The 12,923-nt window shown below is 40.8% G+C and overlaps 2 protein-coding genes across 3 annotated transcripts in view; one reads left to right on the top strand and one right to left on the bottom strand.

Moving 5' to 3' along the window:
- CDC20B (cell division cycle 20B) overlaps positions 1 to 12,923 on the bottom strand; it is a 33,135-nt gene that overhangs the window by 17,111 nt on the left and 3,101 nt on the right. The window contains exons 2-3 of the mRNA XM_065657411.1: positions 3,726 to 3,933; positions 2,008 to 2,129 (exon numbers count right to left, since the gene is read on the bottom strand). Coding sequence (XP_065513483.1) covers positions 2,008 to 2,129; positions 3,726 to 3,933 — 330 coding nt within the window. The remainder of the gene's footprint in view (positions 1 to 2,007; positions 2,130 to 3,725; positions 3,934 to 12,923) is intronic.
- Positions 6,309 to 10,590, top strand: GPX8 (glutathione peroxidase 8 (putative)). 2 transcript variants are annotated; one of them, XM_065656807.1, is made up of 3 exons: positions 6,309 to 6,531; positions 7,143 to 7,404; positions 9,876 to 10,590. In XM_065656807.1, exons 1-3 carry the CDS (start codon positions 6,325 to 6,327, stop codon positions 10,037 to 10,039), a joined length of 633 nt encoding a protein of 210 aa, XP_065512879.1. In that variant the 5' UTR covers positions 6,309 to 6,324; the 3' UTR covers positions 10,040 to 10,590. The 2 variants fall into 2 exon arrangements, with proteins under 2 accessions (XP_065512879.1, XP_065512880.1); XM_065656808.1 differs by lacking the exon at positions 7,143 to 7,404 and having other exon boundaries at positions 9,876 to 10,040.

Here is a 12,923-nt window from a genome sequence, read left to right on the forward strand (position 1 = left end):
GTCCAGCTCTGGGCCACTCAGTACAGGAAAGACATTGACCTGTTGGACAGGGTCCAGAAGAGGCCACAAAAATGATCAGAAGGATGGAACACTTCTACGAGGACAGTTGTGGATGTTCAGCCTGGAAAAGAGAAGGCTCCAGGAAGACCTTACTGTGGCCTTTCAGTACTTAAAGGGGGCTTACAAGAAAGATGAGGACAGACTTTTTAGCAGAACCTGTAGCAATAGGACAAGGGTAACGGTTTTAAACTAAAAGAGGGAAGATTCAGGCTAGATATAAGCAAGACGCTTTTTATAATGCACGGTGAAACACTGAAACAAACTGCCCAGAGAGGTAGTAGATGCTCCATCACTGGAAAGAGAGGGCTCTGAGTAACCTGATCTAGTTGAAGATGTCCCTGCTCATTGCAGCACAGTTAGACTAGATGACCTTTGAAGGTCCCTTCCAACCCAAACCACTCTATGACTCTATGACTAAGAGTAAAGACGATTACACGTATTTGCCTTTTTAAAAGACATTACATTTTAAGGAAGGAAGAATGTTTCAAATGCATTACTTCATAGAAAGTTCTTATCTCACAAAAAAAAGTTTTATTAAATTTCTCTGTGGGGTAGATTTAAGACAGACTCATTAAGCTGTGTATTTTAACAATTCTAAAATTTAAAAACTCTCCAGTCAGACCATGGAGGGGGTTGGGAAGGAAGAAAGCTGTTGTTGAAAGTTTTCAAAACTATTGTGCTTATTTAGAAAGAAAAACTATTGCCTTGAGGACCAGGTTTCCCAGAATGATGTAAAAGTATCCAACATCCAATGACCTTCAAGAGTATGATTATTACAAGTTATCAATCAACAAGCCTATTAGCCCACCTGTCCTGACACTATCTTCTTTTCTTAGAAGTTGACCTTGATACTCTCACAGAAACTTCACAACAATATTATTTAAGGATTATAAACCACTATAAGCAAGGAGTATGCATCTCTGAAGCGTCCTTGGTCAACAATTACAGTCAAAAAAGTAATCATGTGAAAACAGCTATCTGTATCTTCAGTGCTGGCCTTGCAACTGGTGCAATTAAGGAAAGGAGAGCACAACAAAAAGCATAGTCACTGACTAGAAGTTTATTACTTAAAATATGAATAGTCACAATCAGATAGCACTAAAATAGAGAGGTGGTTTTGAGTGTAATGTTACGATAATAACTTTTACTAATACAGACAAGGATCACCATGCTCCCCATAAGAAGTCAATTTTCAAGAAGTTAGTGAACAGAAACAGGTGAGTGGCTGGAGCACAGGCTTATTTAAAATGACTAAAAAAAGCAATGGATAATGCCTAAAAGCAACAAAAAAAAAAATTGTTTGTCCATGTTCACTAGGAAAAATGAAGGGATAAAGTGTACAGCACTAGAAAACAATACCTAAATGGGAGTGATTTAAAGTCTTTGTTTCACATGTTAGGCAGACTCCCTGTGTTCTTTCATCCTTGGCTGAGAATCAGACCTTTTATTGTCATGACATAAAATTTTATTCTCAAAAAAAAAAATCTACTTTTTGGCAAATTTTTCATAGCACATCATTCTGTCTACATGACAAAATGAACAGCTACATCCTCCACAACTGAATAAACTATTTTTGTGACACACAGTGGTTATCAAAGCAAGTGGAAAACTGAGTCATTCATGCTTTTCTTGCATATTTTTTTACAATATACATTTTCCCTCAGAAGTAACACATGTATCTTGAGGGCTTCATTACCTTGGTTTCGATTTTATTTCGCAGGATGATAGCTTGGAGGAAGGGGAGAGAAGCTGAATCAAATGACAAAGCAGTTGCTCCTAACATTTCTCCAGCAGATATTTCCTAACTGGACCTCCTCTTGTTACTGTTCTCCATGTCAGTAAGGTAATATCCACATAACAGATTCCAAGCCAAGGATAAGGTTAAAAAAAAAAAAAAATCAGGAAAGTAAATATCCTACCTGTTTATCTGCATATTGCACTACTCACCCATATCTTTTTCATTTCAGCTTTTCTGGTTTTCCTGCCTTCCAAGCCTGCTGCAGCATGACTGCTATGTAGAGTCACAACAGTTTTGATGATGGAGAGTTTCTTAGGCACCTGAGGTGTCACTGGAAAAACAATTTCAATTGAAACAATACCTTTAAAAACCATACAGGAATATTTGTCAAGTACTTTTCAGAATAACACTGATTTCATAGTAGTAGTACTCTGAAAGCAGATCCCACTAAGTGGGACGATGCAAATCCTGATGTTCGAACCAGTCACCTTTCTTCCCTTTTGTCAGTGAAGAGGCATTTTTACAGCACTATTCATCTTATCCTAAATGAGATGTCTAAAAAAGGTCAGGTTGATCATCCCCTTTATAAAGAGGGCCTGTTTACTACTGCAGCTCATACCCAGCCTTAGATTATTGACTGGTTACACAGGATCCTACCCCATAATAAATCAATATCTGATTCCCCAGAACTACACAGACTTTCACCACTGCTAGTAGAGACAGCATGCAGGATCTTCTGGTCTAGAAACTGAAGCAGGGAAGACTCCACTTTGGTTTAGAACCCGAGTTTCCTAGAGCTGGGCATGTATTCTTGAACAGCTCTGGTATTCTCCTCAGCAGAAGACAGACTTGCTCTTCCTGACCAATAGCCACAGCATCATAGGAATACATCCTAAACACTAAACAGCACATTTTATTTGCTTGCTAAAGATTTCAATTATTAATCAAGAAAGTAGTCTTGTTTAGTTTCCTAGATCTTCCAGGAAGCTCTTCTTGTACATGTATATTTTTGTAAACCTTTCCCCATTTTCCCCTAGCACTGCTGTAAGTAGGAGTGAGTTCAAAGGCTCCTTTAACCTTCCCTCAGATCCCTCTGTTGTTGGCAAACAGCGTCCCCTAGAGTCGGCTCTTCTCCACAACAAGTCAGAGTCCTGAAAGTTTGAACTGTGCTCTGAATGGCCGTTAGATAAGCCTTTCCCTAAGGTGAGTTGAGCCTGACTGTCTCTTGGCCACTGTCCCTTTGTCAATACCTAAAACCTTATGCACTGGAGAAGAGACAATAACACAGGGAAAGCTTCTCCCTCAGTGAACATACCCTATACCACATCCAGGCATGCGGGCTGGTCCAAGTTCTGCAGTTACAGCTGGGTCTGCCGTAGCTGTGTGTAAGTCAAAGGTGAAACAGAAGGAAGGGAAATAGAGAGGTATGAATCCTCCTACTCTCCTGTCAGTTATTGCTAACTCTTCCAGATATGAAGGTGCAGCTACAAACTCTATCCACCGTTACAGCCCAGTGCAACTTAAACCCAGTCCAATACAGCCCCACCCCAGAGGAAAAAAGATTGGTCTGCATCAGACACGGCTTAGCTGGGGATGAGACTTCTTTTCCTCTCTTTTCCTTTCACCCCCCCCTTGATGTCACCTGTCAGTAGGACCTGCTGTCCTAGGCTGTCTGCACACTGGTGACAGAGACCTTGGGCCCAGCTTTCCTCCCGTGACAGCCATGTGCTCCTGCTGAGAGGACACTGGCCCTGAGCTTGCTCTGCCTGTGAAGGTCTGCACAGACTGCTGCTGCTGCACGCTGCCGTGCCCAGAGCCCCTCACAACCGGGCCACGGGGGGACACAAACCACACCTTACACTAACTCCCTGCTCCAGGTTATCTCCCAAGTCCCTGAATGAGGCCATTCCTTCTCATCTAGTCCGACCTGGAGCCTTCCCAGGTGTGCTGATAAGCAGGGCCCCCCCGGCGGGACAGAGATGGGTCACGCAGCAGGCCCTGCGCCGCTCACCTCTCCCGTGCAGCTGCTGCCATCTTGTGACAACAGGGCTGCTCGCCACCGCAGCCCTGGCCGCCAGCTTCCTCTTAATGCAGCTCTTAAACCTGGAGTACGCGGTCCTTTCTGAGCCTGGGACCTGCACAAGTGAAAGCAGACAAAACACCACAGTTAGTCATGACTTAATATCATTCTGTGCCTTCAGGCTGTTCCGAGTTTTCCTCTGCCACGCCGTGAGGGCTCAGCCCGCCTCAGAGCAGCAGGCCATGGAAATGTGTGTTGGGCTGAGATGGCTCCAGCAGTCATCTGAGTGGAGAAAGAGTGAGGGGGGGAAACAAAACAGAAAGAAACAAACGTCCCCTGAATCAACTGTTGCACAAAAAGCCTGTGGCAGAGAAGGAAACTAAATTTGTATCATTCATGCAGTAGGCTACAGCACTGGCCTTCGAAAGACCCAAAGCATCTTCAGACACTTCATGCAGGACCCTGGGTCTGGTGTTTCCTGAGAGATGGGCATTTGGGCAAACCCACATATCTGCTGTCTGGAGTCAGGCTGGTTTGCTGGTCTTCACCCAAAGAACTTAGCTTGCTTCTGATTCCTGAATCTTCTCACCACTGCTGTGGCTTGCTCATCTTATTATTTCATATGTTACCTTACACTTTTTTAACATATTAAGATATAGTAAATAAAGATTAAATTATAGTTTTATATTTCTTACCTTCTAATTCATTCACAGAGCAATTTGTGTCAGAAAAAGAAAAACACATAAGAACGTATCAAAATTTGAAATGTAAGAGCCTAGATAATATGGAACACAAGATTTTGTTTTTCAGACAGTTTTAAAGCAATGTTTTAAGGAAAACAGTGAAAGCAACAACAGTAAGGAAGCACATCAAGTGTAACAGGCTTCTGGATCATTATTAGGTACTCCAGTAAATAAATATAACAGACCAGTAAATAAATATAACAGATTATATCTTGTAACTTTTGTTTATTTCTGAAATAATATTAGACATAAGTTACAAGCTGTTGTGATGTAACTTAGACACCAATATTTTGCATGGATCTTCTGAAATCAAACACATTCAAACCTTATTTCCCAAGCATCTCTCTGTTATGCAGAACTGTATAAAAGTCTTGTTAAACAAAACGAACCTTAGCTATTAGAGAACATTACAGAAATGTTTGAACACACCACTATGATACTGCATAATCAAGGATAGGTGAAGTGATATCAAAGTCACTGAAAAGCAATAGACTCCTAGATTCCAGGCTTCACCTTCAGAAAGTCCCATTCTATTTTCATCCTTTAAAATATAGCCTCTGAGTGCAGCTAAAAATTGGAGTGATAAGAAAAATAACTGAGACAGAAATCACTCTTCAATGGTGGTTTGAATTGGGAGGAAAAGAAAGTTAGCAGAGACTTACAAAGCAACACAGGCTGAAAGATCAGAACTTCGAAAAGCCAAAGAACAGAAACGGTGAGGAAGACAAAACAAAATCCTGAAAGCTGAGAGGACGAGAGGGAATCGCAAATGGACAGATAGAAAGAGGGAAAAACTGAGCGGGGGAAGACAGGAAAAACAATAGAAAATCTTGTTTTTTCCATAACTGAGTAGTAGCCACTACATGTTGATGTGTCTTCAGAAACCAAGAAGAACAGGCAAACCTATTTAAAATATAAAACAATAACATTATGACAGATAAAACACCAGACGTGTGTGGCTCTAAAGTACCAAGTGTCTTTTACAGTTGCTTCAGCAAACCACCACTGGAGCTGCCTGGCTTAGGCCTGAGATTCTCACCTAACTCATTCTTCTCTCCTGCAGACATTCCATCTTCTCCTCTCAGCACAGCTAGTTGCCCGTTAGCCCAGCAGCAATAAAAATACCAACCTATTTTCCCATCAGCCATCCCTTCCATTACAAAGCAAACACTTTCTTTTCTTTTCCTCCCTTCACCAAGGAGTTTTTCTCTGCCCCATATGCTGTAAAAGAGTTTGACAAAGCAAGCTGCCTGTGATCACACGGGAGCTGATGAGAGGCAGGACAGGGGCTGTAAACAGGGTGGCTCCTGCCATATTGCTCTCCTTCTACCTGAACAGCTGGCCCAAAACTGCTTCCCCAGGTGAGTCTGACAGCGCAGGTGCCTGCTGCTGAACAGCCCTGCCAGGGACACGCGAGGGGCCCCAGGGATGTGCGAGACCTGCACTGCAAACACATACAAGCGGCTCCTCTCAAGACAGTGTGCAAACACGGGGTACCCCACGCAGCTCAGACAGAGCTATCACCACCCTTAGGTGATGGGAACGCACATGTCGTTCATCCCTTCTTTTTCCCAGACTGAGAAATTTCTGTACTTTACCCAAGAGCTCCGAAGCCCAGCAAAGGCACTGTGAAACGAAACAGCCAGTCCCGCAACGGGACAAAACAAGCAGCTTTTTCTTTCCAGTCCAAGCTGGGAGTTTCATATTTCAGCTCCTCCTTCACATTCCAGGCCTGCCCAGGCTCCCCTCCAAAGATTTTGAAAATGGAGACTCTCACAACTGCTTATCCTGTGAAATACTCACTGCCCAAAGCCCGGGTCTTTGTTGTCTTTCTGTCGATGGTTTTGTGTACCGCCATTCTCTGCCTGCTACAACTCAGATTTTTTAAACCTAAAATCAAAGACTTTTATTCTTTCGAAGTCAAGGATTCACGAGGAAGGATCATTTCCTTGGAGAAGTACAGAGGGAAAGTAAGTTACAACTTTATTATCTCTTTGTCTTGAATCTTTACGGAAAGACAGGCCTCCATTTGTAGGTTAACAAAAAGTTTGGTTATGGAAATTTTCAGCAGATTTGTGCTAAATTATTGTTCTTCACACAGTAAGCTGGAGAAGAATTTATTTTGTCTAGGCCTGCTCCAGGAATTCATTATTGGAGCTAATAAATCAAGAAAAACATTCTTTTGTAGTCTTTGCTATAAATCAATGTAGTCTAACAATGGCATCTGTGCATTTTAATCTTAGTTAAGAATGGTAGCATTGTGCTGAATGCCGGAAGTTGATCTAATAAATATGATTTTAGTGCCTGTCCTAAATATCTTTTTTACATGCTTATATTCAAACAAAGCTGTAAGTTTAAGTTTATCCATTTATTGGATTTTCAAAACAAGATGTCTGAAAGTAAATATCTTCAGCTGCTATCATCCTTATCCACTTAATGAAATTATGATCACAAAGATTAAATTCAGCCTTCAGGCAAGAAAGAGTGTGGTAGCATAGAGATTACAATTCTGTCTTAAAATAGCATATCAGACTATGTCTAGGGTTTTTTTCTTACTATTCTTACTTCTATTTCTCTGAAGGCGACTTTGGTTGTAAACGTGGCCAGTTACTGCCAACACACAGACAAAAATTACATCGCGCTGCAAGAGCTACACAGAGAGTTTGGTCCCTCCCACTTCACTGTGCTGGCTTTTCCCTGCAACCAGTTCGGAGAATCAGAGCCCAGCTCAAGCCAGGAAATAGAATCTTTTGCCAAAGGGAACTATGGAGTAACCTTCCCTATTTTCCACAAAATCAAGATCCTAGGATCAGAAGCAGAGCCTGCCTTTAAATTTCTAATAGGTAACTATTTTCTTTTATATATCAAGCTGCCTGTAACCATGGCATTTTCCCTAGGTTCCAGCTGAGTTTGTCAGGCCTAAACTGAGAAAACATCATAGTCTTCATAGTCTATGGAGAGAAAGGGGCACTCTTATCATACAATTCATCTCGTTTCAATGTGGACATCAAAAATATGGTCGGAAGAGCTGTACCCTGAAAGCATCCGTTTCTCCCTAGTTACTATAAAAACAGCCTACTGTGACCAGCCCAGCTGGCAATATCCGTTTTGTGGGCATATAAACTTGAATGCAAAGACTCACACCTACAAAATCCCATTTCAAGTTTTGTGTGTTGGAAAGCAGCTATTCTTATGGAGCAAAATGTAACTATAGGTATCTTAATATTGCTGAAAGATTTTACATAAACATGTGCTGACGAGAAGATTAGTCCTTTAGCCATCATGTGCCCACCATTATGTAAACTGTATTGTAAATCAGAATTATATATACTGTAGTTCCATATAAGCAATGATTTGCATTAATTTGTCTCGTGAACTTCAGGGTCCAGCCTTCGAATACTCCTGTTACAGTAAGCATTTACTGACTTAGAGCCTCATACTCTCACAAGTAAAATTAAACCCTCCTCAGTTGGCCAAAGAGCCCACAGACCCAAAGACAACTTAAAAAGCCTCTCTGAATTTTCCAGGGCTTTTGCCAGGTCTTTGACTCGACATACATGATACTAAAGACTTCTATATGAAAGAAAAGATAATTGGAACATTAACCTTCTCTATCACATTATTTTAACTAGAAAATAAGGTAGAAGGCCCAAACCTGTATTCCATCTTCCTGCCCCAAGACAGGATCACAGCTACCCAAAAAGTGCTACATATGCTTCTCCAGACTGTTAGAGCAGCCACATGAGAAATTTTAAAACATCCCAGTCTCCTCCAGTTCGTTACAGCTCCTTTTGTCAGAAAGCTATTTCAACATATAAATTAAATCTTTCTTACACCACTTAGGCCTACTGCTTCTTCACATATTCTCTGTGATACCTCTTGTGCACTTGAAAAGTATTATCATTTAAGTGGTCATCGTTGTCACCATAATTGTGTTTCTTCCTGCCTCCCCTTAGGCATGTCACTAAAGACCTCCGGTAAAGCCTCATTGCTCTGAGTTGCCTGATATCCGGTGGAATTACCGAATGCACTCTGGAGGTGCTTCTCAGTTAATTATAGAGCAATCACTATCAGATGTTAATACCTATACAGAAACAGAACTGCCATACTCACTCAATCGGTTCTTATTTGACACGCTGTTCACCCACGAGAAGGAAAATATTCTCTGGTACTTAAATACTTTAAAGTAAGGACTGTCTTTCCTGCTGTTTCACCTGAAATTACTGTGCATTCTTCAATTACAGAAGCACCTGTTTTCTTTTTGTAGCTGTCTTCACAATAGTTGAATACCTTTATGCTACATTCCCTTGTGACTGCAACTGCTAGCTAGCATTTGTCCAGCACTGTCAGATAGACTAGTGCAAAAAATAATCCACTGGCAGCATAAACATGGTGCCATGGCCTTTACACAACTGCTGCTTCTTGCTTTCATAGCAGCAAGGCAGCTTGTTGGGCCAGTGCAAGGCTTGTGGCCTCACCTTTCCTAAAACAATGTCCAGCTTCCTATGTGTTTGTATGAGTTATTCATATGCACTAATGAATACTGGAAGAATATTCAGAGATGGGGTTATGTTACTTCAAGACTGATCCTAGATAAAACAAAAACTCAAAGATATAATTACTAGCTGGGCCAGAGCCTCCATGACATGAGTTTTACTGTACCTGTTTACTTGCCATGGTGTGCCCTTACAGTCCTGACATTCCAAGTGTAGTCCAGTGGCAAAATTTGACCTACTGCTTCTAAGAATCAGTGTAGGGTTCAGCAATGTTCCCCACTGGACACCTGTTCCCCAGTTAAAATCTCCTGGAGTTTTCTTCTAGTTCTTCTCTCAAAAAGTTTTCCCCCAAAGCTTGTGAGGCTCTTGAATGACAAAGCCAGAGTCAGGGAACTGTTTCTGCCTCCTCTAGGAGCCACAGTTTCCTGATAGCTCCTTGATCCCAGAAATTGTCTTGCCAGGTATTCATGAAAGGAGCTGAAATAAGCCATCACCAGTATGACTTCCTGCTCCCATTTCACTTCCTCTAAACCAAGATAAAACTGGGGATTCCCCAAATGATTATGCACCCTTCATATCCTCCTGCCTAGGAAGCAGAGTGTAGTGAAATGAGGAATGCTTAAACAGTTTCACAAGGGGAGAGCATCATTCACCTCCCACTTTTCAGATCATTAACACCAACCTGTAAAATCCATGCCCAGACTAGTAGGAAAGAACAAGGTGGGATTACTTCAACATAAATAGCTGAAGAATCACTGCAGGGTAATGAAACAATTACAGGTCTAAGTCACTAAAATGATCGGATGGCATTCTTACAGATTCGTCAAAGAAAGAGCCTCGATGGAATTTCTGGAAGTACCTTGTCAACCCTGAGGGTAAAGTTGTGAAATTCTGGAGACCAGAAGAGCCCATAGAAAATATCAAGCCAGAAGTAGCATCATTAATCAGACAGATTATCATGAAAAAAAGAGAAGACCTCTAAAAAAGCCATTCACACTGTGAATTCATTTAACAGCATGGGTGCACAACTTCACTACATTCCTGGGAAATGCTGCTAGAAGCTAAACCATCAGGTGAATTTACTTCTCTTTAGTGTTAGTCTTTTCATCCACAGTATGTCAGTTAATGTTGGATGGGCTCCTGCAACAGCCTTGAGAACTGCTGAGGTTACTGAGCATAGCAAGGCACTCAGTGCCTTGCGGGAATGAACCTTCAATTTGCATAAAGTTTCTGAATGTTTCTTTAAGTGCTGACAATAGCTAATTACAATTGTCACCAGGAAAGGAGCTAAAAAGAGGACTGGTTGATAAATTACTCAGTATTTGCACCGAAGAGTTTTGCTTCCCATCAACGAATAACAAACAGGTATTGATATTCCACTAACACGTAATTGCCCTGACTGAAAGACATGGGGCCCAGAGGCGTCATACCAGGTTTTTAGATACAAATGTAACTGAACATACCAGTTTTGCAATATCTTCTCAAGGAAGATTACTGAAATGCAAAGCTGTCACCTTAGTTGTAAAAAACTGTACATAGAAAATAAAGATTATTATTAAAAGAAAAATCACAAAAATATTTCCTTGGCTGCTTTGTATTTTGATTCATTTTACATTTCACTTTTACAGCAACACCTTCAACCTCTTTACCCTTGTACATACTTTTGCACTGCAGCACAGTACCTCAGCTGTGAGCTCTCTGCTGGACTGCCAGCCTTCTGACCCAGGCGAAGGAAGGGCCTGTGTGAATATACACAATTACTTACAGCAGGATTCAAGGGGCAGTAAAAGTCAACAGCCTGGTACTCTCAAACACATCTTTTTAAGACAATGCTCCCCAGCCATCTGCTTCACATCTCTGGAATAAAACAGCAGTCTTCAAGCAGAGGTAGAACAAGGGGGTGACTCTTATCTTGTAATCTCACCAGTCCAGCATTAACTGCAAACTCACTTCTATTTCAGCTCCTGCTGTTCTATTTCCAACTGCCAAGTGTTTTGATTTGTCTGTTTTATGAAGGAAGACAGTAAATTGGAACAAGGAACCTCATTCCAGCTGTCTAAAAAAAAAAAAAAAAAAAAAAAAGAGGGATAAGGACATAATAAGATTTAAAAGGAAAAACTTGATGTGGAGGATTAAATGAAATCACGCTCAATAATGACAACCATCATTTTGGAAGGGAAGTCAAACCTTATGCATAACAAATGCAGCCATTTTCAGAGGTCAGTTAAGGTCTACATAAGGATCTAGTTAGTTCAAATGTGCCAACCGCTGAGATTTTAGATCAACCTCTGAGCTGTTTGCCATTAGCCTGATCCATCAAAACAGTTCTTGTCCTGAGCTCCCATGTTTTACTCCAGTCTCCTTGCACAGGTACAGTTCCAGGCTTGGGAACATTTAGCAGAAGCTATCAGGTGATTTTTGTCACATGTCCCTGCTGCTTTGATGGCGCGAAAAAGATAACTCAGGTACGGATCTTCTTCCCTCACTGGGAGCAGTCTAGATTCCATGGAACTGAGGGGCAGGATGCAATGTTTTTCCCATAAATGGTTGATGATACCTTTACTTGAAAATGTACATGACTAAAACATGCATTTCCACTCATGTGCACTGCTATAGCTACCTGTTGTTCATATCACTGAATTTAAAAAGGGGTAGGTATAAAGAAATGTTGGGTGCTGCTTGTGGAACTCCTGAAAAAAATCTGGTTTATTCCTGGTATTGCCTGATAGTTATTCAGCATACTGGAAATTTCACTTAAGTTCTTTAGCACCCTATGAAAGATCAACAGAGCAGTATCATTTTATAGTTTGGAAGGGATCAGCAGGGAAGGGAATGTGCACACCTTGCTTGTGATTCACTCACTAAAGCTCATCTTCTGCTTTTCACAGGATACACTCATCTTAAATAACTCAGTGCCAGCATTAAGGTTAAATTTCCTGTTATTCAGAAATAGCACAGAATATTAGCAAATGAGTGGACACAATTCTTTAACTCACTGCTTCCTGAATTACTTTTACTTCAGATTCCTAGAAAAAGAAGGTTTTGCCTGAGAAAAGAGTCACTGAATTTCTTATTTCACTGTTTGGTCATAATCCAGGGTAAAAACAGAGCGTCATTAACTATCAAATCTACACAGACTGGGAAAGGTGAATAAATAAAATGCAAGTTAGCACAGTTATACAAGCATACATTTATGTATAATCAAAAGCCAACAAAGTAATACAAATACATGTTTGTATAATTATCCACTTACAGTTTATGTAGCATATAAAAAAGCCCTAAACTACAAATGCTATAAACAGATTTAAACCTATTTATTGGATTCTTAAATAATCCTACCAGTTTAAGATAAAACTGCCCTCGGAAGAAGGTTAGCAGTTCAGTCTGTGACTGTTAAAAGTTTCTTCAACTCCATTTGAGTATAACCTGTTGCATCCTTCTTCCTAACACTTCCTTCACTCCTATCTCATGCTATCCTCAGTCATTAGGTCTGACGTATCATAATTATCTCGAACAGATACCATTTAACTGTCAGCTCCTCTTCCAAAAAAGTTGCCTGGGAGTGCAAATATTCTAAATCCATTTCAGTCATCAGTTGGACATGTCCCAGTTAATTTAAGTATTATCAGAAAGTACGTGTTTGCTGAACCCACACTTCACTGCCCCAGTAAACATTTGTGATGTAACAGAAACATATTCACATAGGGCCCAAACCTGAAACTCCTACTTAAATAATTTAATAAATTCTTTATAAACCAGTTGGATTAGCTGTCTAAGTGTATCGAATACAGTTACACTTATTTTTATACCCTACATTCACTCAGTTTGCATAACCTAGCACAGCTCCTTTCAGTCAGGGGAGCTGT

The sequence above is a fragment of the Caloenas nicobarica genome, chromosome Z (assembly GCF_036013445.1).
Source record: "Caloenas nicobarica isolate bCalNic1 chromosome Z, bCalNic1.hap1, whole genome shotgun sequence".
NCBI lineage: Eukaryota > Metazoa > Chordata > Aves > Columbiformes > Columbidae > Caloenas > Caloenas nicobarica.